The following is a 24,265-nucleotide window of genomic DNA, read 5'->3' as shown; positions in this document are numbered from 1 at the left end:
ACTCAAATGAAATTTTATCTTTTCATAAACTTGACAAACATAAAATTTACTTCAACTTTTTATAAGAATGGAATAAGGAGGCTTATTCAGTAAGAAAGGAAAGCTATATATAATGGACTTATTACTTATTAAGTAATTACAGCAAAACTGAACAACAAAAGCTTGAATTGCATAGGTCCACTTATACTGGGATTAAAATATCTATAAAAAATTGGGAATCTATCCATGCAGAGGACCAGCTTAAGCTGTACAATGATTCACTGGATAGTAAGGAAAGAAAGAAGCTTGGTAAACATAATTTACAATTTAAAAAATTATTGTATTTTTTCTATTACCATTTAATCCCCTTATATATGCCCCCCACATAATTTACAATTTTATTATCAATGCTTTAACGTCAAAAGTTTTCTAGAAAATTATATATGAATTAATTTTCATCAAGCCTTCTTATGTTATTTACATTTTTATATTTCTGAATGAAGTTTAATATGTATGGATATAGGCCTAATTAAGTCTTTCCTACACTATTTACATTCAAGAGATTTGATCCAGCGAGTCCTCTCATGCTTTCAGAAGAGAAATGACTGAAGGTTATCTCACATGCCTCACATTTATATATTTTTCTCAGTTGTGTACACTCTCACCTTGTGACTTTGAAGGATTTTGTTAAAAATAAAAGCTTTTCCACATACCTAACATTTACAGGTTTTTTTTCCAATATAAGTTCTTTCATATCATTGTAAGGAACTCAATTCTATGTAGGCTTTACCACATTGTTTTCATTCACAGTGTTTCTTTCCAGTGTGAAAATCTTTTATACCTTTCATACAGATGAAGGCAAGTGAGTGCTTTTCCACATTCCTTACATTGAAAAACTGTATTTCAAGTATGCATTTTCATGTGTCTTTGCAGGGATTTTCGAGAAATGAAGGCTTTACCACAATGTTTACATTCAAAGGGTTTCTCTCCAGTGTGAGTCCTTTCGTGCGTTTGTAAGGAACTATAAGATATGAAGGCCTTTCCACACTCCTTACATTCATAGGGTCTCTCTCCACTGTGAATTCTTTCATGTATTCGAAGATTACTGGGATATCCGAATGTTTTACTGCATTTTGTACATACGTAGGGTTTCTCTCCTGTGTGAGTTCTTTCATGTATTTGTAAGTTACCAGAAGATCTGAAGGCTTTTCCACATGCTTTACATTCATAGGGTTTCTCTCCCATGTGAGTCCTTTCATGTGTTTGCAAGGAATTAGAAAACCTAAAGCCTTTCCCACATTCCTTACATTTATATGGTTTTTCTGCAATATGAGTTCTTTCATGTTTTCGAAGATAATTGGGAGCGCTGAATGCTTTACCACAATGTTTACATTCATAAGGTTTCTCTCCAGTATGTGACCTTGCATGTATTTGTAAGGACCTATAAATACTGAAGGCTTTTCCACATTCTTTGCATTCATAGGGTTTCTCTCCTATGTGAGTCCTTTTATGTGATTGTAAGGAACTGGAAGATTTGAAGGCCTTCTCACACTCCTTACATTCATAGGGTTTCTCTTCAGTGTGAGATCTTTCGTGTATTCGAAGATAACTGGGATACATGAATGCTTTATTACATTTTTTACACTGATAGGGTTTCTCTTCAGTGTGATTTCTTTCGTGTCTTTGAAAACTTTTATAACATCTGAAGGCTTTTCCACAGTGTTGGCATCGATAGGGCTTCTCTCCTGCATGTGTTCTTTCACATATTTGCAATGAAGTTGGAGAACTAAAGGTTTTTGCACACACCTTACATTTATATGGAGCATCTATAGTATGTATGATCATGTGTCTTTGAAGGATTTTGAGCCGCATGAAGGTTTTGCCGCATTCCACACATTTATATGGTTTCTCAGCATTGTGATTTTGTTCATGTTTTTCAAAACACTGAAGATAGCTGAAAGCTCTCCCACATATGTTACATTTATATGGCTTCTCTCCATATTTCTGATACTCAGAGGGCTTGTATCCAGTGTGATATCTTACATCCCCATTATGGGATGAGTGATGCATGAGGATTTCCCCCGACACACTGCATTCCCAGGGTTTTACTCCAGGAAGAGTTTTCTTCTTCACACTGAGATTTGGAATAGAGCTGAAGTTTTCTCCACATTGGTTACTTTTTTCCCCTTTACAGAATCTCTCTACCATGTGACTTCTGTCAAAAAAAAAAAACCAAGAAGCACATTGTTCATTAGCTATTTATCACTGATTTTATATTTATTAGTAGAATAATTGAACTACATTTTTATAATTTGTAGGAAAATTGTAGATATTCTGCTTTATCAGTATTGTTTGAAATAGACTACACTGAAAAGTCTGAAAAACAATTTTACCTTGCTATTATCAAAATAGTGACATTCACAGAGGGTTTCTTAATGCTGTTTCTATCTAAACTAGTTTGCAAAAGCGAACATCTATGTCATAAATAAGAAAGCAATTTGGTGAAAATTTCCAAGAAGTAATTGAAGCAGCGGTTGCTTTGGTTGCTTCTTTTTAAAATTTTGTAACAAAACAGGATTTTTATGTCAGACCCTGTTTTCTATTGTGTGACTCACCTTTGTTTTCTCCCCTGGTTTTTGTACTGGTCTTCCATAACAACATCTTTCCATTTTTTACCTATAATGCAGACCCAGAGAAGTCATTCCAAAGTATTAGAAATTACAGAAAAATCATTAGCTTCTAGATCTATGACGAGCTGTGACTGTGACCAGTTTATTTACATGTCCTCCCCTCCCATATCCCACATCTCAGAACAATGTTGAAGAGTAAGAAATATCTGCCCTCTAATTGAGGAAGTGAAGGTAACCTGTCATCCTTACCTAAGGAGGCCAGGTTCCTGAAGGTTTCCCTCATCACATCTCTGTAGAGTTTCTTCTGTGAAGGATGCAGTAAAGTCCACTCCTCCAGACTGAAGTTCACAGCCACATCTTCAAAGGCCACAGAGTCCTAAAACACCCCAAATACATGATTTGTGGGACCGACAGCACTGGACACCTAGACCCCATTTATAGAAAGTTTATGTGTGATTCTATCATCTTCAAAGATTTATACTATGAATTAATCATCAAAAATTTACTCTATCAACACTTAATTCCTTATATAATTAACACTACAATTAACAAGTAAAAATTAACACTTTTTTCTATGATTGCATTACATCATATTTTTCTCTAATGGTGAGGTTCAGAGCATCCTGGGAAATGACAGAAATGCTACATAAATAAAACAAATATTATTATTTAAAAATCATCAATTCCCTGTGAAAAGAATTCCTTCCTCTCATTACCTATTCACAGCACCTCATGAAACCTCATCTGCATGAGGTTTAAATAAAAACATAGTGAAAAACTGGAAGCTCTTTTTTCTATCCCCAATACTTGTTTGTTGAGTTTCAATTTATTGCACTTGGCAGACATTGCATTTTCATCAATATGAAGATAAGACTCTCCACCAACATTAAATTACCACTCCCTGAAGGTTCAGATGATGGTGAGCATTTTCTAGCAGTAAAGTATTTTTTATTTAAGGCATGTACACTGATATGGTGACATAAGGTATCGTGCACTCAACAGACTAAAGTATTATGTAAATAGAACTTCTTTATACACTGGGAAACCAAAAACAAACTGTACAATTGGTTATTGACTCATGCACTTTATTGCAATGGTCTGTAATATCTCCAAGGAACACCTATAATCTGAGGTGGCTGGCTGAATAAAAATATTCTTGTGGGGAAGCTATGCTTTTTACCTTGTGTAGAATTTATCACACACTCAGTTCTTGGAACTTAGAGCTCAGGTCTTAGGAAGAAGGCGGGACAACTTAGACGACAAAATCCCCATACTCATGCGCATCAGGGCTGCTGCCCACTCATTTTTGGCACACACAGGCATACACACTAGACACTAACATGCCAGCGTGCTCTCTGCAGCATAACCGTAACAGTCAATTTTGGGACCTGGTGACACTGAGGAACAAGTTCAAAGCTGCAGAATGTAAGAGAGTTCATTGACATTCGCAACGGTTTGATGATGAGTTTGCCCATGACTCTAAGTTACACAAAGGTATCGGCTGTGCTTTCCTTCAAAAGAACATAAAATCTCTATTCCCCAATGAGAAGGAAGCTCTTCCTCATCAGCCACTCTAGAGAATACCCTCCCTTCTTGTTTCATTTCCAAACCCACTCCCTCCCTCGACCCTCTCCCCATGGAGTAAAGGAACAGAAATAGCTCAACCCAAGTATGGGACCCCCTCAGCTGATGACAGCAAACACGGCCAATGGCGTACAAAAGGACTTACTACTTCTACAGGTGAAGTCTCTGAAGAGAGTAAGCCAGTCCTCTCCAACAAGCATGAAATAGTTTGAGAGAACAAAAACAAAAACAAACAAACAAACAAACACCTTCATGGACTTGTTTTTTTGAGGTTAGAAATACACGAGGGTGAGAATTCACACAGAAGGGCAGGAGCTTGAGTGGATTCAATCCCATGTGGCTACAAAAGGGCACACTAAGGTTTTCTTATTACCTTGTAAAGATGTGGTGCACAAGGGGAAGGAAGGGGGATGTGTTTGAAAGAACAGAAAAAAATCAGTGAAGTTATGGTCACTAAGATTTTTCTAAAATTATAATAGACCGCAAACTGTCTGGCCAGGGAGCTCAGTAACATTAAAGATGACAACCAAATACTTAAAACCAGGCAAAAATCAAAGGCAAACAGGATATATTGAATGAAAAAAGTGGGAGGGGAAAATGCCTTAGTTACCATGAAACAAAGATAAGAATTAAATCAAATTTCTTTTCTGAAATGTTTCAAGCAAAAAGAAATTAAAGTAAAATAGTTAAAGTGTTTTTCAACCACTCTTCCAGAATTCTGTGTCAAATGAAATTATCATTCAAAAATAAAGGACAATAAGGTCTTTCAGCAGCATTCAAAAATTGAAGTAATTTGTCATGAGTACACCTACTTTGAAAGAAATAATATTCATCAGAAAGAATGTAATAATGAAGTGGTAAATTAGAAGGAGAATAAATTAAGATGTAAAAAATATCTCTTTTATTTATTATAACAATTAATATAATAGAGGACAGTTTATTTTAAATTTAAAATAGTAATAGAGGTCCATTCTGCAAGAAGGCAAAGCAATCTTCATGTGTATGTGCCTAACAACAGAGAAGCAAAATACATGGGCAAAACTGACAGAATGCAAGGAGAAATGGATGAATCCACTACTACAGCTATGGACTTCAACAACCCACATCATGAATAATAAATTCCAGCAGGCATAAAACCACCCAAGGACAGAGATGAACTCAATAGGGCCATGCAACAAATGGATTTAGTTGTAATTTATAAAATACTTCATGCAATAAGAGCAGAATTCACATTTTTCTCATGTTCACATGGAATAGTCACCAAAACATAACTGATCCTGGGACATAAAACACACCTTATCAAATCTGAAAGAACAGAAATTATATAAAATATGGTCTTACACCAAAGACATTAATCTGTGAATCAATAACAGGATGATAGTTGGAAAACCCCCAACTATGTGAACATTTAACAGCACAAGTTCTCAATAACATATGAAATCAAAGAAGAATTCCCAAGAGAAAAAAAAGTTATTTGGAACTACATGAAATACAAATAAAATTTATCATAGGTTGTGGGCTGCAACAACAGCAATGTCTGAAGGGTAATTCATGCCATTGAACAAATACACTAGGAAAAAAATCTGTAATTATTAACATAGGCATCCAATTACAAAAAGTAAAAAGAAGGTCTATTAAATCCCAAGTAAGCAGAATTAAAGAATATATATACACACACACACATACACTATGGAATACGACTCAGCTGTAAGTAAAGATGAAATACGGCCATTTGTGACAACATGGATGGACCCTGAGGATACTATGCTAAGTGAAATAAGTCAGTTAGAAAAAGCTAAGAATCACATGATTTCACTCACATGTGGGATATAAAACTGAAACTCATAGACAGAGACAACAGTATGGTGGTTACCAGAGGGAAGGGGTTTGGGGGTGGAAGTAAAAGATAAAGGGGACCTATGGCGGGAGAAGATGATTTGACTCTGGGCGGCGGGCACACAGTGCAATACACAGACCATGTGCACTAGAAACTATATAATCTTATTAATCAATGTCACCCCAATAAATTTAATTTAAAAGAGAAATAACACTTCTAGAAAAGAAATCAAGGTAACTGTGTAAAATCAATGAAGAAAAATAAAACAATAAAAGCAGGTTCTTTGTGAAAATTAGTAAAATTGAAAAACATCTACTCACAATAACTAACAAAACAGCAAGACAGATATCACACCCAAGAGATGTAAGAGATGGTCACTGAAGCCTTATGACAGAGGAGTTTCCGAGGACACTACCAGGTGTGCCTGCTGCACAGCAATGTTAACAGCCTGGAATCTTCGACGGTAGGGCTACTCATTGAAGGTGGGGCAGTTTGCAAGAAACACTGTAGTGAGCTCAAGTAAAATTTGTAAATAAGCAATATGTGGCCCCCCAAACACACAAAACGTACACAATGTTCTGGTTGCTGAGAGATACTATAGCTATTTCATCATGTTGTCAGGAATGTTGTGGCATTGTATTTATTAAAGTAATTTTTTAAAGTCACCAAGGACTCAGGGCCTCCTATGTTTCAGGGAGTGAGCCATCCACTTTTTTTAGATATGTCAAATGAATGTCCACAAAGGAGGATGTCATGAATGTCATGTCATACCTGCTCCCCAGGAGCAAGGTAAACGCGGTTCTGATCCTGCCTGCAGAGACTGTATGTCCTGTCACCTGCAGGTAACCAGGTAAAGGTGAATGATGTCCCTTCAAAGTGAAGCCCCAGTGCAGCTGAGAGACTGTTGAAACAGACACTACACAGAACAGACTTACCTACAAAATGTGTACCCGCTGCTGAGTGGATAGTCAGTAAATTCAGTAAGGTTGGGTTCTGGGCACAGGGGTTTATTTGGTGTGAGCACAACCTCAGGGTTGAGAGAATCCACTATGAGGCCTCATTCTTTCTTTCCAGTATCAAGTGCAGCTCTTCAAAGGATAACGGGAGACAATCAAGCCTTCCTAAAAGGTTTCTTATAACACCTTTCAATCCTTGAATGCCCTGTTTAATTTACACTGGGTCATATAATCTAATTGTGCTGAGTAAAAACCATGAAGTCCCATTTTCTGCAGCCAAATTTGAAGTGGCAAAGATATTTATTTTAATTTAAATTCATGAATTATTGTTTAGGAGTTTTCCTGCTCAGTAGGGAATATTTTAGGAGGATAGGTATTATAATCATAACGCACAGATGGAACTCAAAAGTGTTTTGCAAAGACAAATATCATATAATTTCACTTATGTGGGGAATCTAAAAAGAACAAAACCAATCAACAAACAAAACAAAACAGAAACAAACTCAGAGATACAGAGAACAAACTGATGACTGCCAGAGAAATGAGGGGCAGAGGAATGGGTGGAAAAGATGAAGAGGAATAAGTACAGGCTTCCAGTTATATAATTAAGTCACAGGAATTTAATGTACAGCACAGGGAATATGGTCAATAGTATTATGATAACTTTGAAAGGTGACAGATGGTTACTGACTTATTTGTTGATCAATTCTAAAGTATATACATTTTCAACTAATAATTCAATTACTATTACAGATCCTGGGACATAAAACGCACCTTAATGAATCTGAAATTATATAAAATTTAAAATAATGGAATAATGTATATCAACTATACTTTAACATAAATAAACCAGAAATTACAGGGGAAAAAGCCTGCTTTTAAAGGAGTCACCATCTAATGGTGTCACCAAATCCACAGGGTATAATTATCCTAGTAACCACCTGTTACCCACCCAAATTTCAAGGGGAACTTAGCCTCAGCCACATCTCCACTGTAAATGCAGACAGGTTCCAATCGAAATATCAAACTAAAATCACTTTGAGGAAGACCCCATTCCCATACTTCTGCTCCCAGAGGACAATGAATTTTCAAAAATTACACTCAGAATGCTTTGTATATAAAACTCAGGCTCAGTGGGGTCCACTAGCCCCTTTGTTGCGCTGTAGTGAGATCAAGGGTATTGTCCCCAGTAGCTCAGAGGTCAGGACCTGTGCTTCAGTGGGGGCAGGTGCTGCCGCAGAGGTGCTTAACGAAACCTGGTGAGCTCTCCATGGCCTGCCTTTCTCTGTCTCTTTCTCTCTAAAATAACTGCTCTTTAAAGAGTGAACATCTGATGAACTCACCTCATTCACAGACCCCCTGAGGAACACCCCACTGTTGAGGGGAACCCAGCCTCAGTCACACCTCACGCTAAAGACTCAGGTAAGTTCCAGCAAAGACATTGACCCAGGAATTCTAAGGAGGGCTTCATTCCCACACTCCTGCTCACGAAAGAATGAGGAATTACCTAAAATGTCAACCTAGAGTCCTCTGCATAGAGAACCCACGCTCAGTGGGGTAGCAAAGCTCATGGGAGAGCTCCCAGCAAGCAGCGGCTCACAGGGCAGGAGCCACCAGGTCCCTATTAGCCTGCCAGGCAAGAAGAACCAGGGGAAAGGGAGGGCTGAGGCGGAAGTTGTCAATAAACAAGCATCAAAAGTGTGGATCTACTCTCATTACAAGAATAAATACAAGTAAGAAAATTATGCATTCTCACTGGCCTGTTTTTATATAAAGAAACACTAAGTAAAACCAAGAAGTGATTAAAATTAATTATTTGAGGGTGGATGGACAAGCGTAGAGCAGGATATGTGGGCAGGGTGTCTTCTTCACTTTCCTAGCTTAGAAATTTAGTTAACCTTCCAATGTACTATTCATTTTTTAAAAATGAAAAATACTTATATATACCATATCTTCTATGCTTAATCAGTATTTTTCATTAACTTTTGCTTTTTTTAATTAATTTAATTTCACCTTTTCTACATAGAATACTCCTCCAAGATTTAATTCTTTAAACATGAATGGATATAAAATAGCAGATCATCAAAACTTTCCCAGTCCCTTTCTCACAAAAAGAACACGATGCATTATAATACTTTGTCCCATCACTATATGAGGTCTGTCCAAGAAGGTATCCAGCCATGCAATGTGAAAAACAGAGACATTTATTGAAGAAGATATAAGAAACATTGTACATAGGACAATGACACCTCAGTCCCCTTCAAAGTAGGCACCATGGGACCTCACACAGTTCTCCCAGTCGCCATCAACTGCCCCCTTGTATTTTCCTGAATCTCATCAACAGTCTGAAATCTTTTCCCTTTCAAAGGTGATTTTAGTTTTGGGAAAAGCCAGGAGTCGCAGGACGCCAAATCTGGGCTGTAGAGGGTCTGAGGCATCTGGGGTGACTTGATGTTTCACCAAAAAACCCTGCATGAGACCTGGTGCCTGAGCTGGCGTATTCTCGTGATGAAGCTACCAGTCACCAGTTACCCATAGTGGTCGCCTTCTGAATCATCTGAATAGTTTCGGTGGAGGAATGTTCAAACTTAACACGAAATTGGATGCATATTCATTGCCCTGTTTGCTCAGTCATTTTGAATGCGATGGCCACACAGTACACATGCTCATTCAATGGTGTCTACTGCCCCCTGCTGACTATCACAGTGAAGTTGTCATTGTTCATGCATGCACATTCCAGTCCACTTTCCTTGGCTGCCAGGTTGCACCATGTCACGCAAACCATTCTCATTATATTACTGTCTGGACCTTTTCTGGACAGACCTCGTATTTCAGGAATGAGTAGCATATGATAATACATTAGGGGTTTGCAATGAAGCTCTGAAAAAGACTATGATTTTCATAAATTTTTGCTGGTCTTGAGGTGTTTCCCTCTTATCAGTGAAAATAGAAAATCAATTGTGTTTTCCTCACATCCATTGAAATAGGTAATCATTTGCTCTAGAAATGGTCGACCTTTTCAATGTCAAAATTCTCTAGAAACATGGACATATGAACACTGCCAAAAAAATACAAAAAAAACCCAAGAACTTAAAAACACCCATCTCACATTTCAGGTTTTCTTGCTAAATGGAACCAAAACCTATTTGATTCTATAATTATCTTGCCTTACTCACATGGTATAGCTCAATCAACTCACATATTAGAAACCTCCGGGGCTAATGGAAACTACATCAAACAGCTACAATATCCCCAGAAGAAAGGAATTCAATAAAAAGAAACATAAATATTGAAATCCAGATAAGCAGCCTTCTTCCCTACAGTTCAGAAGGAAACCCATACCTAGAAAGGTAAACATAACTGCAAACTTTGGGTCCAGACATCCCCATCTGAGATAGAACCCCTGGCGTGGGTCAGTCCCTGAGGGAGGCAAGTAGGGATGTAACGGGGCACAGCCAGGGCCCCCTCAAAGGGTATTTGTAACGGGGTCCAGAGATTGGGGTGTCCAAGAAAAATATATTCTCCCCACCCCAGGGCAGGCCGCCATGGGGGATGGGAGCCTTGAGCAGGGCCACTGAGTGTCATTTTGTTTGTCAATAACAGGATAGCTTCATTCTTCATATGCAAAGAGGGTCATTTTGTATATCACCAAAGCTAATCAGAAAGGTTTCAAAGACTATATACAGAATGTAACTGGGAGAGAGAGGAGAGACAGGGGCCTGCAGGAGAGAGAAAGGGACACAGACTCTGGGGAACAGTGTGAAGACCACGCGGGAAGAAAGAGGGGAGCAAGGACTCTTGCTAGTGGGCCGGGAGAAGGTGCCACATGGTTATGGACTAAGAGCTGGAGATCGCGGCGACGCAGCGGATGGTGCTGAGACCCGCGAGAGGCCTGCCGAGCCGAGGCCCGGACTCCTGTTCTTTTTCTTCTGGAGGACGGTACCCTGACTGGCCTGACTGGGCCGAGGGGGGAAAGCAGGACGGTGTGTGTGCTGGTGGTTGTTTTGAAGGGATTTTGAGGTTTAAGGGTGACAGTTAGCCATTAATCAAACCTGTATAACTTTTGAATAAATAGTTCCTTTTCCTTTTCACCAAACTCTGCCATTCAGAGCCATAATTCCAAGGGCGGCAGGCGAAGGACCCACAGCCGAGGGACCCCGGCGAAGGAGGGTATCGTTGTTTCGGTAACAACATCTGGCCACCCCCCACCCCCACCACGCCCACGGGTCCTTTTGTTCGGTAACAGGGACACCGGAGCAGCCCCAGGAGTGAACTCTGGGAGCTCCTGTAAGCGCGGAAGCCGCTCGCTCCCCCAGGCTTCCGCTCCCACAAGTGGTGAAACTCTCAGCCTGACTGAGTTTTAAGTTCTGACTCGAATGAACTCCCCAATTCATAAGCTGTTTATCCAAGACACAACACCTATGTTCTTCACTGATTTCCTCAATGTGCACATATTACACTCTAAATGCAAAATATTTCGGCCTTAGGAACAACAATTACAACCTCAGAAAGGGCATCACCATCGCACAACCCCCTGCATTTGCATCCCCAGTCCCAGGACTCAGTAGCTTTCTCATGAATCTACTTGAACACTTTTGCTCTGCAAAAGGAAGCCCTGGAATTGCATTTTTAAAAAAGATTTTATTCATTTTTACAGAGGGGGGAAGGGAGGGAGAAAGAGGAAGAGAAACATCAATTGGTTGCCTCTCGCTCGCCCCCAACCAGGGGCCTGGCCCACAACCCAGACATGTGGACTAGAACAGGCAACTGTTTGCTTTGTTGATCGATGCCCAACCCACTGAGCCATGCCGGTCACGGCTGGAATTGTGTTTCATAACACCGTGTCAACTTAAAAAATGGCCAAACCTGTAGAAAATTTTTATAAGAGTTTATGTTAGCCAAAACTGATGACAATTGCCAGGAATCAAGATCTAAAGTGTTCCTCTTATGCATTTGAAATTAAGGAGCGTGGATATAAGGAAGATCAGAAGAGGCTAAGAGAAAGCAAAGCAGGGATTGGTTTACAATATTAATTCTGGCACTTTAAAGTGTGTTAATCTAGATGCCCAAAAACAAGGAAAAGGGCTGGCTTAAAACCTTTTACTAATGAATTAGAGGACTGAGGTGTGACTGCCTGCCATGACCTGCCCAGTAAGGAATCTGTGACCAAATCACCCTGCGAGGTTACTTTACTTTCCATAGATCCTCCCTACATTTGTTTGTTTGTTTGTTTGTTTTCTGTCTACAATGCAAAAGTAAAACAAACTTCAGAAACTTACTGCATATTCTCAAAAAAAAAAATGAAAGAACTCTCTAAAAATATTATACTGGAATATTTAACTTTTTCAGAATTCACCTTTTGTGCCTGTTTGGGACTATTTTTTACTGTCTTTCAAAGTCTTGATTAAATACATTTTATTCCTATAGGAAAAAAATGAGACAAATCAGTCAAAGGTTTTCAAGGTGACAAACCCGGGGGAGGGGCAGTGCTGACAAATGACAAAATTTTCTGAACACTCAGAAAATTTTATAAAAAAATAGGAAATTCTACCCAAACACCTTTCCATAGGATGCCTGTGTCCAGACTAGGTCCTGGGAGGAAAACAAAATGATTTCACACAACATATTTCAGGTAGTTATTCTAGGGTTTTGTGGGGTTTTTTGTTTTGTTTTGTTTTTCTCATGTAAAAATATTCAGACAAAAAATTTTAAAAGAGAATATCCCATTACTCTGTTAAAAAAATATATAAACAATTAAAATATGGGTCTGTTTGTGCCCTGGAGGACCAAGAATTGGTGATGCTATGATTCCAAGACGGATATTTGGGAACGCAGAAAAGAAACTGGAAATTTATGTATTTATATCCAGGAAAAGCTAAACTGCGCTGACAGGGTCATGGATTTAAGACTCTGGTTCAAAAAACAGTTGAAAAACTCAGGAGAAAACAGGAACTCCTGGGAAGGAAGGAGAAACTGGGACGCCACAAAATACAGCTGCTTTCATGTAAAAAGCCAGAGACCAAGTCGTGATTGTCCTTTGATGACCCTCTGTGGTCACCGTACACTCAGGGTGATGAGGGGTTGCAAGCACAGAGCTGCCCGGAGAGGCTGTGGGCCTGGGGCCAAAGTCGCTGAGCACAGCGACCAGACAGGACACCCGAGGTCGGCTGCCAGCCCGGCCCCCAGGCTGTGTGTTCAAGGGTACCGAGGTCTCAGCGGAGCCAGCCCCTGGAGGGCTTGGGTCTGCAGACTCCGGATCTGACTGACAGAAGCTGGTCCCGTCACAGGCCGTTCCACACGGCTCCATCCGGCCCCTCGCCCCCACCTCTGAACCGGCCTTCCACACTCTAGGTTTCCTGGATTCCCCTGAGTCCCTCTTAGGCTCCCGTGAACTTTATAGGTCACAGAGACACGGAGCCACCAGGGGACATTAAGGGAAGGGGTCCTGTTGTCACCAGCCAGGCCAGTTCTGACATTCCGCTTAAGGGGTGTGTGGCTACACCCACCTGCGCCAGCTGTGCCCCTGATTGGACAGAAATCAATGTACCGCCCCTTTCTGCCTAATTGACAGCTAGCGAGAGGGCCCAAGGCTCGAAGGAAACCGTCAACTACATAAACCTTCAACAACACACTCCTATATATCTTGGGCATGAATAGAGGCTTATGTAGTAAATCTGACAAGCTCAGTAACAGAAAGTAACCTCACAGGATGATCAGACCATAGAGGGCTGTCACTCTCCAGGTCTACAACTTTTTTAGTAAAAAGTTTGTTTTTGCCTTAAGCAAGCCCTGTCCATTGTTCTTGTGCATCTAGGTTAACACACCTTTAAAACGCCAGATTAATCCTTTTCTCCAGATCCCCTCAAGGAAGCACATGAGGTTGGTGCCTGTATATCATTCCAAAATAATGTACTTTTTATCAATCATAAAAATTTCCCACCTTGCTTTTCCTCACCTTCTTTCTCTACCACCAATGGATTTCATGTAATCTTTTTTATTTTCCTTCTCTGGATTCCCCAATGCACAAAAAGAACTGCAAAACTGCTCTTGTCCAGAGCATTTTCTCAAACCCTTGAAATCATGCTTCCAGGTATGTCCTTGGTTTGGCTCAAATAAAATCTAATAAACACTTATTAAATTTTCCATAGGTTTGAATGTTCTAATGTTGATGAGCTCGTGGACAAAAGAACTCTCAAGGGTAAGTAAAATTATTTTGTGATAAATTGACATGAAAATACAAATTATCAAAAGTTGTGCAGTTCAGCCACAACAGTCCCTAGAAGGAAATTTATAGCATTGAAGGCATATGATTGAAAAAAAAATCTGTAATCAATGGCCTAAGCCTTTGTCTGATGTAATTAGAAAAAGAAAAGCAAATTAAACCCAAAGTAAACACATAACAAAGCACATAAAAATTACTTTAAAAAGTAATAAAGTTATGGAAAAGAAAACCATTGAAAAAAATTTAATACAACCAAAAGCTTGTTCTTTGAAAAGTTTAATAAAATTCAGAACAGTCTCTAAAAGCTGAGGGGAGAAAAGACAGAAATAATTCATATCAGGAAGGAAAAAGAAGAAAATGAAAATGTAAAAAGATTGGACAAAATCGCAAATCCACTTCTGATGGCAAACTAGGAATAGAGGGGACCTTTGTCACCTGGAGACAGACCATCTACAACATGCTTATTGGTAAGAAACTGTCAGAGACCCCAGTCTCGGTTGTTCTGCCCAGCGTCGCTCACATCAATAGGACAAGATGTATTTAGCAAAGCAAGCAAGAAACTTTAGTCCTTGGCCAAGGAATGGAAAAGGACAATCGAATGCCTAATGATTCCTTCTCCCAGATTCAGGAAATTTAAGAAAACATTAAAAAGCTTGGGGGGAGGTAGGCCAGGTTCAGGGGTGGGGATTCCAGAGAAAGGGTAAAAAGTTTTCACATTTCTAAGGGAGCATGCGCAGTTCTCAAATATGCTTGAAACACACCTACCCATACATCACCTGGGTCACTTTAATGTTAAATCTCCATCCCTGAGCATACTTTTTAGTATGCTAATGAAGAAAAGTTTGTCAAAAGTTTGATTGAGGTGTTTCAGGAGCCATCTTGCAGTTTCCTGGTATAAACCGGTTTCTTGGTGGTGGTCCATAGGTCCCTTATCTGATTCCTGCTGGTATGCTTAGCTAACCCTGAAATTTCTGATTTTTCCCAGATGAGTTTAGCCTACTTTAAAAAATTTGTTTTTAATTTATTTATTTTTAGAGAGAGGGCAAGGGAGGGAGAAAGAGAGGGAGAGAAACATCAATGTGAGGGAGAAACATCCATCACTTGCCTCTCTCACACATCCTAATTGGGGACCAAACCCACAACTGAGGCATGTGTCGTGACCAGAAATCGAACCCAGGACCCAAGTTTTGCTTTGCAGGACAACGCCCAACCAACTGAGCCATACTGGTCAGCACAAGTTCTGGCCACTTTTTGTCAGGTGACATGTTGGAGAGAATTCAAGAAAGTCCATAGACGTCTAACTGATGATGTGGTGGCACAACTTGGTGACAAAACTAGATATTTTCCTGCTAAAATCAGAAATAAGGCAATAATGTCCCCTCTCACAAGTCCTAGTCAAAGCTGCCGTGGAAGTCTGAGGAAGGTTCCGGAAAGAACAGCGCCAACATAGCAGAATGCAGGTCCGGCTGCCTGCCACTTTGAAAGCTAATCCTTGAGAAACAGGTGCCAGTGTAAAAAAGAAGGCGGTTTATTTTCAGGTGCCGGCCACTTCAGAAGACGGGAGACTCATGTCACAAAGCCCATCTCCTTGGGAAGATGGGGGACTCACTCTCAGCATCTCAGTGCAGGCAAAGGTTTTACAAGGAGGGAGAGGGGAACAGAACAAAGAGATCAAGGGAAGGCGTTGAAAAGTTCTCTATGTGGAGATGAGCACAGTCCCTTCTGATAAGGCAGGTGATGGTCCGGCGTCCCTCATCCTGCCTTAGTCACCCGGGCTCCACGTCATCCTGCCTTAGTCACCCGGGCTCCACGTCATCCTGCCTTAGTCACCCGGGCTCCACGTCATCCTGCCTTAGTCACCCGGGCTCCACGTCATCCTGCCTTTGTCACCCGGGCTCCACGTCATCCTGCCTTAGTCACCCGGGCTCCACGTCATCCTGCCTTTGTCACCCGGGCTCCACGTCATCCTGCCTTTGTCACCCGGGCTCCACGTCATCCTGCCTTAGTCACCCGGGCTCCACGTCATCCTGCCTTTGTCACCCGGGCTCCACGTCATCCTGCCTTAGTCACCCGGGCTCCACGTCATCCTGCCTTTGTCACCCGGGCTCCACGTCATCCTGCCTTTGTCACCCGGGCTCCACGTCATCCTGCCTTAGTCACCCGGGCTCCACGTCATCCTGCCTTTGTCACCCGGGCTCCACGTCATCCTGCCTTTGTCACCCGGGCTCCACGTCATCCTGCCTTTGTCACCCGGGCTCCACGTCATCCTGCCTTTGTCACCCGGGCTCCACGTCATCCTGCCTTAGTCACCCGGGCTCCACGTCATCCTGCCTTTGTCACCCGGGCTCCACGTCATCCTGCCTTAGTCACCCGGGCTCCACGTCATCCTGCCTTAGTCACCCGGGCTCCACGTCATCCTGCCTTAGTCACCCGGGCTCCACGTCATCCTGCCTTAGTCACCCGGGCTCCACGTCATCCTGCCTTTGTCACCCGGGCTCCACGGCTGAAAGTCAGCAAATCCCCCAGAGGTGGGATGCCCGAAGGTCTGAGTCTGTATCTTCTGAAGTTAGTTCCCAGGATCCTTAGACAAACATGCTGTTTATCCACAGGTTACAGATTAGATGAGCGCTCCCAGACACAATGCCAAAAGAACAGCGGGGTGGGTGATAGTTCCCCACTGTTACACCACGAGACAGTCAAAGCTCTTTGGTTGGCAGAAACTAGGGGTGTGAAGAGGAATGAATAAATAGGTGGGGCACGGGGGATTTTGAGGGCAGTGAAAGTATGCTACGTGAAAAGATGAATGCATGTCATTTTATACTGCAAAGGCCCAGAGACTGTAAAATTGGAAAGAGACAGGAAAATAGCCAGTCTGAAATATGTCCACAGTATTCTATTCTTGTTAACAAGGCCCATCCTCAAAGGTTCTGTTTCACCAGAGCCTGACCAACTGGGTTTTACTAGAGCCAAACTGACGTGGGGAGGGAAACCGCCAACCTACACCCCCCAGCCACGCTGCCTGGCCTAACTCGAAGCTGGGGGTGCAGACTCAGGAACACTTCTGAAGTTCACAGGTTATTTTTTCCTCTTGACAACAAATACGTGCTGTGTTTTCCAAAAACACATCACCTCTCTGACACCAACCGGGCGGCCTACAATTCAACACAATTCTACCACCAACCGGAGTTAACAACAGATACCACAGTTTAAGGGCTTAGCCCCACACACCCCCGACTTGTCATGTACTAGCCATACATAAAGGCCAAGGCCACACACATTTCTCAATGGCCAACTACAAATCCAGGACACACTGTAATGCCTCTCAATTCACTGGAATGACAAAGGAAGAAAGGAAGAAAGAGAGGAAGAGAGGGAGGGAGGGAAGGAAGGAGACTAGCTTGAAACTTCCCAAATTTGGGGAGAGATATGGACATCTACATACATGAAATTCAAAGCTCCCGAAACAGTTTGAACCCAAAGAAGACTTCACCAAAATGCACTATTATCAAATTGTCAAAAATCAAAACAAAGAGAAAATTTTGAAAACATCCATGGAAAAGCAACGTATCAAATACAAGAGGACCTCCATTTCTGCAGATTTCTCAGCAGAAACCTTGAGGACATGAGAAAGTAGCATGATATATGCAATCTGATGGAAAAAGAAACTGCCAGTCAAAAATGTTTTGCCAGCAAGTCTGTCCTCCAGCAATGAAGGAAGACAAAGACTTCTGCAAATAAACAAAGGTTGAGGGAGTTCATCACCACTACAGCTGCCTTACAACAAATACTACAGAGAGTTCTTCAAAATGAAATGAAAGAACACTAATTAGTAACATGAAAACACATGAAAGTACAAACTAACCGGTCAAAGAAATTAAGAGTTGTATTTTTAAAGACATACACAAAGTTGACAAATGTTTAACTAAATTAAGAAAACAAAGAAAAGATTCAAATTACTGACAGCAAAAACAGAAGAGGATTTCAAAACTCACTTTCAAATCTATTTATAATATCTGACTTGAGGAAATGATTAGATAATTAATCATTTTTTTGCACATAATCTGAGCTTGTGGCAACCAAGCACAGCTACCTCTAGTTCAACAAAAATGTTATTTTATTCTTTGCCTGAGTGTGATGAGCTAAGGGCAATTCTGCAAATTTTGTACACACACCCACACAAAAGAAATAGAAGAGGAGAAATTATAACTGTTATCACAGAAATAGAAAAGACCATAAAAGAATACTATGAACCATATATGCCAACATATTTGATAACCTAAAAGAACCAGATAAATCCTTATTAATATAGAACCTACCAGACTAAATCATGAAAACAGAAAATCCACATAGCCCAATAATGAATAAGGAGGTCAAATCGGTAATCTAAAATCTCACAACAAAGAAAAGCCCAGGACCAGATGGCTTCACTGGTGAATACTACAAAACATTTAAAAATTAATATCAATCCTTCTCAAATTTTTTCAAACAATTAAAGAGAAAAACCCTCTTCCAAATTCATTTTCTGAGGCTAGCATTGCCCTAACAGCAATGCCAGAAAAGGACGCCACAAGAAAACGACAGGCCGGTATCCCTGATAAACATAGCTGTAAATATCCTCCACAAAATACTAGTAACATTGTTTTCCTGGAAGGGGATCCCTTCTTGTGAAGCCAGTTTGAAAGCTGCAAAGACAATATAAGTTTAGTTAATGAATCATTGGTTCAGAGCCTCCCTGCTGTGTGTAAAATATTTTACAACAATGGGTTCTATGACCATGAAGAATTTATGTAAGATTAGAGCGCTCATGGTTAAGGTGAAACAAACCTATTTGTCTTCTGTATTATATTGAGTAGCTCCCCTAAGATCATCAGGGTGCCATGACTCCACTCACTAGAATCCCAGTCATAGCTGCAGTTTGAGTCCTACCATTGATTACTTGTATGAAGATTTGTGAATAAGGGCATGATAGCGGACAGCAAAATTAATGCAGAACCGATGCTGGGAGGCCCCAACACCAGGCATTGTCCTTTCATTTCCTTGTGTGTGTAATTTTTTTTTTTTTAGTACACTGTGGATTTCTAATTAGCAAAATTGTTGAACTTAGTTTAGTTTCTGTATTTTTTTTCCTATGTTTCTTTTCTCTTGTCCTTCCCTGTTTTGGGGAGCAGGGGGCCCTGTATATACTGTGATGGAGGAGGTGCCTCTCTACCCTGGTATTTATACTTTTTTTCTCCTAAGAGCCTCTGACCATTGCCATCAGATTTAATAGCCTTTCCATGACAGCTGGCTGCTTTATAGAATTATGGACCTAGGCTGAAATCAGGTTTGAACTAATCCCTTGGCTACGCCACAAGTGTGCCATGGGTGTTGTCCCCTTGACCCCAAGGGTCAGGATCTGTGTTGCGGAAGACGCAGGGGCCCCAGCAGCAGAGCTTCTCAAGGGCCCTGGGAGCCCTCTGGCAGCCTCGCAGGCCTGACTCAGCCCGCCACCTGCTGGCTGACTCTCCACCCCTCTCCTCTCTCTCATTCTAAATGACGGCTCTTTTGGAAGGGACCATGGGATTGGGCCCGCCTCTTGCACAGGGTGTAGCCCCCTCTCCCATCCCCATCCCTGGGACAGGTCGGGGCATCTCTGCCTCTGTCTCAGCCTCACTCTAACACACGGGTAAGTCCCAACAAAAATGTCAGCCCCGGACCACTTTAAGGAGGGCCCCGATCTCACACTGTCGCTCCCAACTGCCTAGAAATCCCCCGAACTGCCCGCTCAGGCCACTCAGGTCGTGGCAGGCTCAGCAAGGCCTCCCGGGGCAGCACAGCTCGCAGCCCCAGCGCCGCAGCCCCCAGCAGCCGCAGGGCAGGCCGCCCCCGGGAGCAGAGCAGGCGAGCGGGAGCAGAGCAGGCGAGCGAGTCCCAGCAAGTGAAGGCAGTCCGGGGGGTGCCCATGTCTGCACACGCTGCTCACACAGCCAACAGTTACAGACCCCTGCAAGGTGGCCCACGCACAGGGTAGAAAAAGGCCCGTGAGTCACATGACTGAGGTCTCTGGGCTGGGGGCAGAGTGGCCTCTCAGGCAGCTCTGAAATGGCTTGAGTTTAAAAAAAAAAAAATGGATCTGGGTTTTTATTGTGGTTGCAAGATGGTTAAGAGAAAATATTCAATGATATTTGTCAAAGAGAGTAAGGCAGAATTTGTTCAGGACTACGGTGACAGGTATACAGGCCACTGTGGTGGGCTTTCACAGTGGATGAGAAATAAGATTGGGCTCCACTCCGAGAACAGCATGGGCAAGTGGGAATTTATGGCCAGAGAGCAGGTGGGGTCGATGGATAGAAAATTACTGAGAAGAGTCAGATGTTAGGGGGTTCCGGTTAAACCGACCTAAAAGGATTCTTGCTGCACACAGGCCAGGGCAACCAGACGCCCACCACGTGGTGGTGGAGGAGGAGGAACCTGGTCAGACATGGAGGGAGGTCAGATTGGACGGTGGGGCCTTCCGGTTCACCTCACTCATAGGGTTCCCGCTACAACTGGATTTTACAAGGAAGGGCAAAGCTAGGCCTGGGAGAAGGTTCAAGACCCTGACGCAGTTCGGTCAAGCAAAGGATCCTGTCCAGGGGCGGGGCCAGGGCAAGAGTTCTGCTCACAGACGGGCTTGTGTGGTTCCAGTGACGGAGGAGGGAGCCCCGGACCTTCTTATCAGCCTGTCCAGGTGCGGACACAGGGAAGGGGGAGGGGTAGCCTAAGGGGTCAGCAAACACCAAACAATAGGAGTCTGGCTGCTCTTCACAAAGACAAACATGGGTAAGAAAAATATGCATTTTCGATGGCCTGTTTTTAAGTTTAAAAAACAAAAGAAAGAAAACCACTAACAGGAGCCTCTTGAAATGATAAAAACTATATTTGGGGGTGGCTGGAGTAACATTTGTAGATGGACCAGGATATGTGGGCTGTGAGTCTTCTTAAATGAGACTTTTCTATCTTGCAGATTTATTTAAGATAGACAAAGAAATTTAAAATATACACCATGTTTTACCATCTACTAGACTTTAATTATAACTTTTTTACATAGGAAATCATTCTAGGAATTAATTCCTTTAAGCACTAATCATTACAGTAGAATAAACCATACTAATGAAAAAAAATTAAATCTCTTGCTAACTAAAAGGACAAGTTGCATCTTAGTTTGTTCTTTCCCTTAATCTCACAGGGAGGTATTTTCAGAAATAAGTAGTACATTACAATGCAATTCGGGTTTGGGTTTAGCTACTTAAACATAGTAAAATTGTTAAAGATTTACAAAAGTTTTGATTAGTTTCCTTTACATCAATTGCAAACACTGATGTAAACATAAAAAATGGACCTGAGAGCCTAAATACATTCATCTCACAGCTTGAGGTTCTCTAGCCTAAAGGTACAAAAATTCTATTAAGTTCCACTATTTATTTGCCTTACAATATCGTATCTCTCAACCAATTTACATTTTTAAGCCCAAGACACTAAAAGTGTTATTTCGCACACAGGGAATAAAATTACAAAGTGCTCGGGGAAACTAGAGGCAAAGGGCCGCACTATTCAGTGGATAAAAGATGCAAAGGAAAGAAACAAGTATTGGAATCAGCTCAGATGAGCAGCCCGCTTCCCTCAGGATAGAAGAAAAGTCCCTTTCAGAAGGTTCCACATTCTAGACCCTCCAGGTTGAGACAGGACCCCTGCAGTGGGACAGTCCCTGGGGACAAAGGGGGAGGGACCCCTGAGCAGCCCCAGGAGTGAACTCTGGGAGCTCCAACACCCTCCCCTCCCCAGGGAATATTGGACACGCTCCCTCATCTCACAGCCAGGAAACACCCGGCTGGATGCAGTGTCAGGTTCTGACCCAAATGGACTGCGAATTCACAGGCCCTAACCCAGGACACAGGCTCCTGACTTTCACAGGCTTTCTCCGCGTGCACGGATTACACTCTGAGCGCACCCACACTGTGGATGAGAAACTCCAACCTGTGTCTACAGACAGGCCCAGGGGGGCCACGACTAAAACCTCAGGAGGGGCATCACCCCCTCTCCCCCATGCGCAGGTGCACCCCCAGCTTCCCAGGGCTGTGGCTTCTCTCAGTGTAAAGAGGACCCTTCCCTGGGTGGAGGGGTGAGCAGGTAGGACACCTGCAGGGGGAGGCTCCCCAGGAAGAATAACTGGGCCTTCAAGCGCTCCCCTGTGCAGGCCCAAGGTGGACTGGGGGTGCTTAGCTTGGGTCACTGACCTCAGGGCTCTGCTGCAACTTGGAGTTGCTTTGGAACCTGGTTGATATTTTAAATGACACAAACCCAGTGTTTGAAGAATCCAGCAAAATGACTTCAAACCAGCATTTATGTGGAAAGAAAATTGAGGCACTTGTCCTAGTTCAACTAAAAACACACACAAATAACTATTCCTTTCAGGAAAAAAAAAAAAAGATGTTAATTATTATTTCCAGGGAAATTATTAGTTTTTTAAATAATTAATCAGACTTGAACACTTCTGCCCTGCAATGGAATTTTACTTGAACACACCCCAAAGTGAAAAACAGACCTCAGGCACTTACTACACAGGCTCAGGGGAAGAAAGAGTGAGAGAAGAACTCCACACAAATGGGATGTAATACTGGAAGCTTTTTCTGAAACGCTTCTTTCCTGGCTCTTCGGAGCTATTTTGTACAGTCTTTTAAACTCTAATGATTAAAAATATTTTACCCCTGTGGGAAACGTAAACTTAAATGAATGAATGAACCATGTTGACTCGGGCGGGGCAGCGCTGACAGGACACAACACCCAGGAAAATTACAAAGAGGAACGAACCTCCACGCAGAGGAGGTCTGCGCCCAGGAACGATCCTGGGGTCGGGAAACGGATACTTTTCAACGTTTTCCTGGTGGTTACTCTAGGCTTTCTCTCCTATAAACTCTCCACAACAAATATAAATCTCTGAAAATGGCTGTGGGAAAAGGATAAAATATTAGAAGAGTGGGTTTGTCTGAAATGTATCCCGGAGGACGAACCGTTCATAATGATGCCGTTGTGACTCGGAGGGGGGAAGTTGGCTTGGGAATGCGAGGAGGATTTGTATAATTAGGGGCTTCATGGCCGTCTCCGGAAAAGCTAGCCTGGGGCACAGGCTCGTGGACCTGAGAACCGCCCCCCAAACCGGGGAACAGGTTTTGTCTCCTCGGTGGCCTACTTTCCCAAGGCCTCCTCGCTCAGCTCCAGCCGTGGGGCCCGCTCGCCTGTGGGCGAGGCTACGGTCCCTGAAACCAGGCCCCATGGTTCCCAACAACAAAGAAGAAAACAGTTCCCCTTAGGAAGAAAGGAGGGACTGGACACCCCAAAGACGACCGCTCCTGCAAGCCTCGAACCCCACAGACAGAGTGACGATTGTTCCCTGATGACCCTTCCTGTGGCCACCGCGTCATCTGGGGAAACTCGGGGCTGCGGGCGCAGCATTGCCCAGCGAAGCTCCGGGGCCGAAGTGGCCACGCGCACTGAGGTGATGGGACGACCCACCGCCGGCCAGCCACGACCCCGCATGCCGCGGGGACTGAGGTCCGCAGACCCGGGAGGTGACGGCGGGGCGGCCCGCCGGCCACCGCAGGTCTGACCAGCCCACGCGTCCCGTCTCCGCCCCTGGCTCCTCACACTCACCATTTCTAGGTTTCCTGGGTCTTCCCGAGTCCTTCCTGCCACTCCACAATCACTGCAGATCACAGCGAGACAGAAGCTTTGACAGAGCCCTCGGGGACCATTAAAGATAGGCAACACTAGATTCGAAGCAATCCCGGAGCAGAAAGGGACGCGCGGGCCGGGCTGGCACAACGCCCCACCCACCTACCGGGGCTGCGCCCCTCATTAGTGTTTCAAGGCCACGCCCCACGTGCTTGACTGACAGCGAGCTGGAGGATTTTTTTTTCTCAGCAGAACAAGCCCCTGCAGGCGGACGGGAACCAGACACAGCCTGGCACAGCTGACTTGAAGCAGTTTTTCCTTGCCTGGGGCTGCCTGTGTTGTTTCCCCCAGCTCCTTGTGACTCGCC

General features: G+C 42.9%; 1 protein-coding gene across 1 annotated transcript; it reads right to left on the bottom strand.

The window, feature by feature from the left end:
• Positions 1 to 507: 507 nt before the first annotated feature.
• On the bottom strand, positions 508 to 24,047 carry LOC129061521 (zinc finger protein 14-like). The gene is made up of 4 exons (XM_054562197.1): positions 23,878 to 24,047; positions 2,859 to 2,985; positions 2,595 to 2,655; positions 508 to 2,194 (listed from the first exon to the last, which is right to left on the bottom strand). The coding sequence occupies exons 1-4, from the start codon at positions 23,878 to 23,880 to the stop codon at positions 883 to 885; spliced, it is 1,503 nt and encodes a 500-aa protein (XP_054418172.1). The 5' UTR covers positions 23,881 to 24,047; the 3' UTR covers positions 508 to 882.
• Between the last annotated feature and the right edge of the window lie 218 nt (positions 24,048 to 24,265).

The sequence above is a fragment of the Pteronotus mesoamericanus genome, unplaced genomic scaffold (assembly GCF_021234165.1).
Source record: "Pteronotus mesoamericanus isolate MK-2021 breed Mesoamerican mustached bat unplaced genomic scaffold, CSHL_Meso_final scaffold_636, whole genome shotgun sequence".
Taxonomy (NCBI): Eukaryota; Metazoa; Chordata; class Mammalia; order Chiroptera; family Mormoopidae; genus Pteronotus; species Pteronotus mesoamericanus.
Note: the sequence above shows the minus strand (reverse complement) of the source record. Positions and strands in the feature narration are given on the sequence as shown.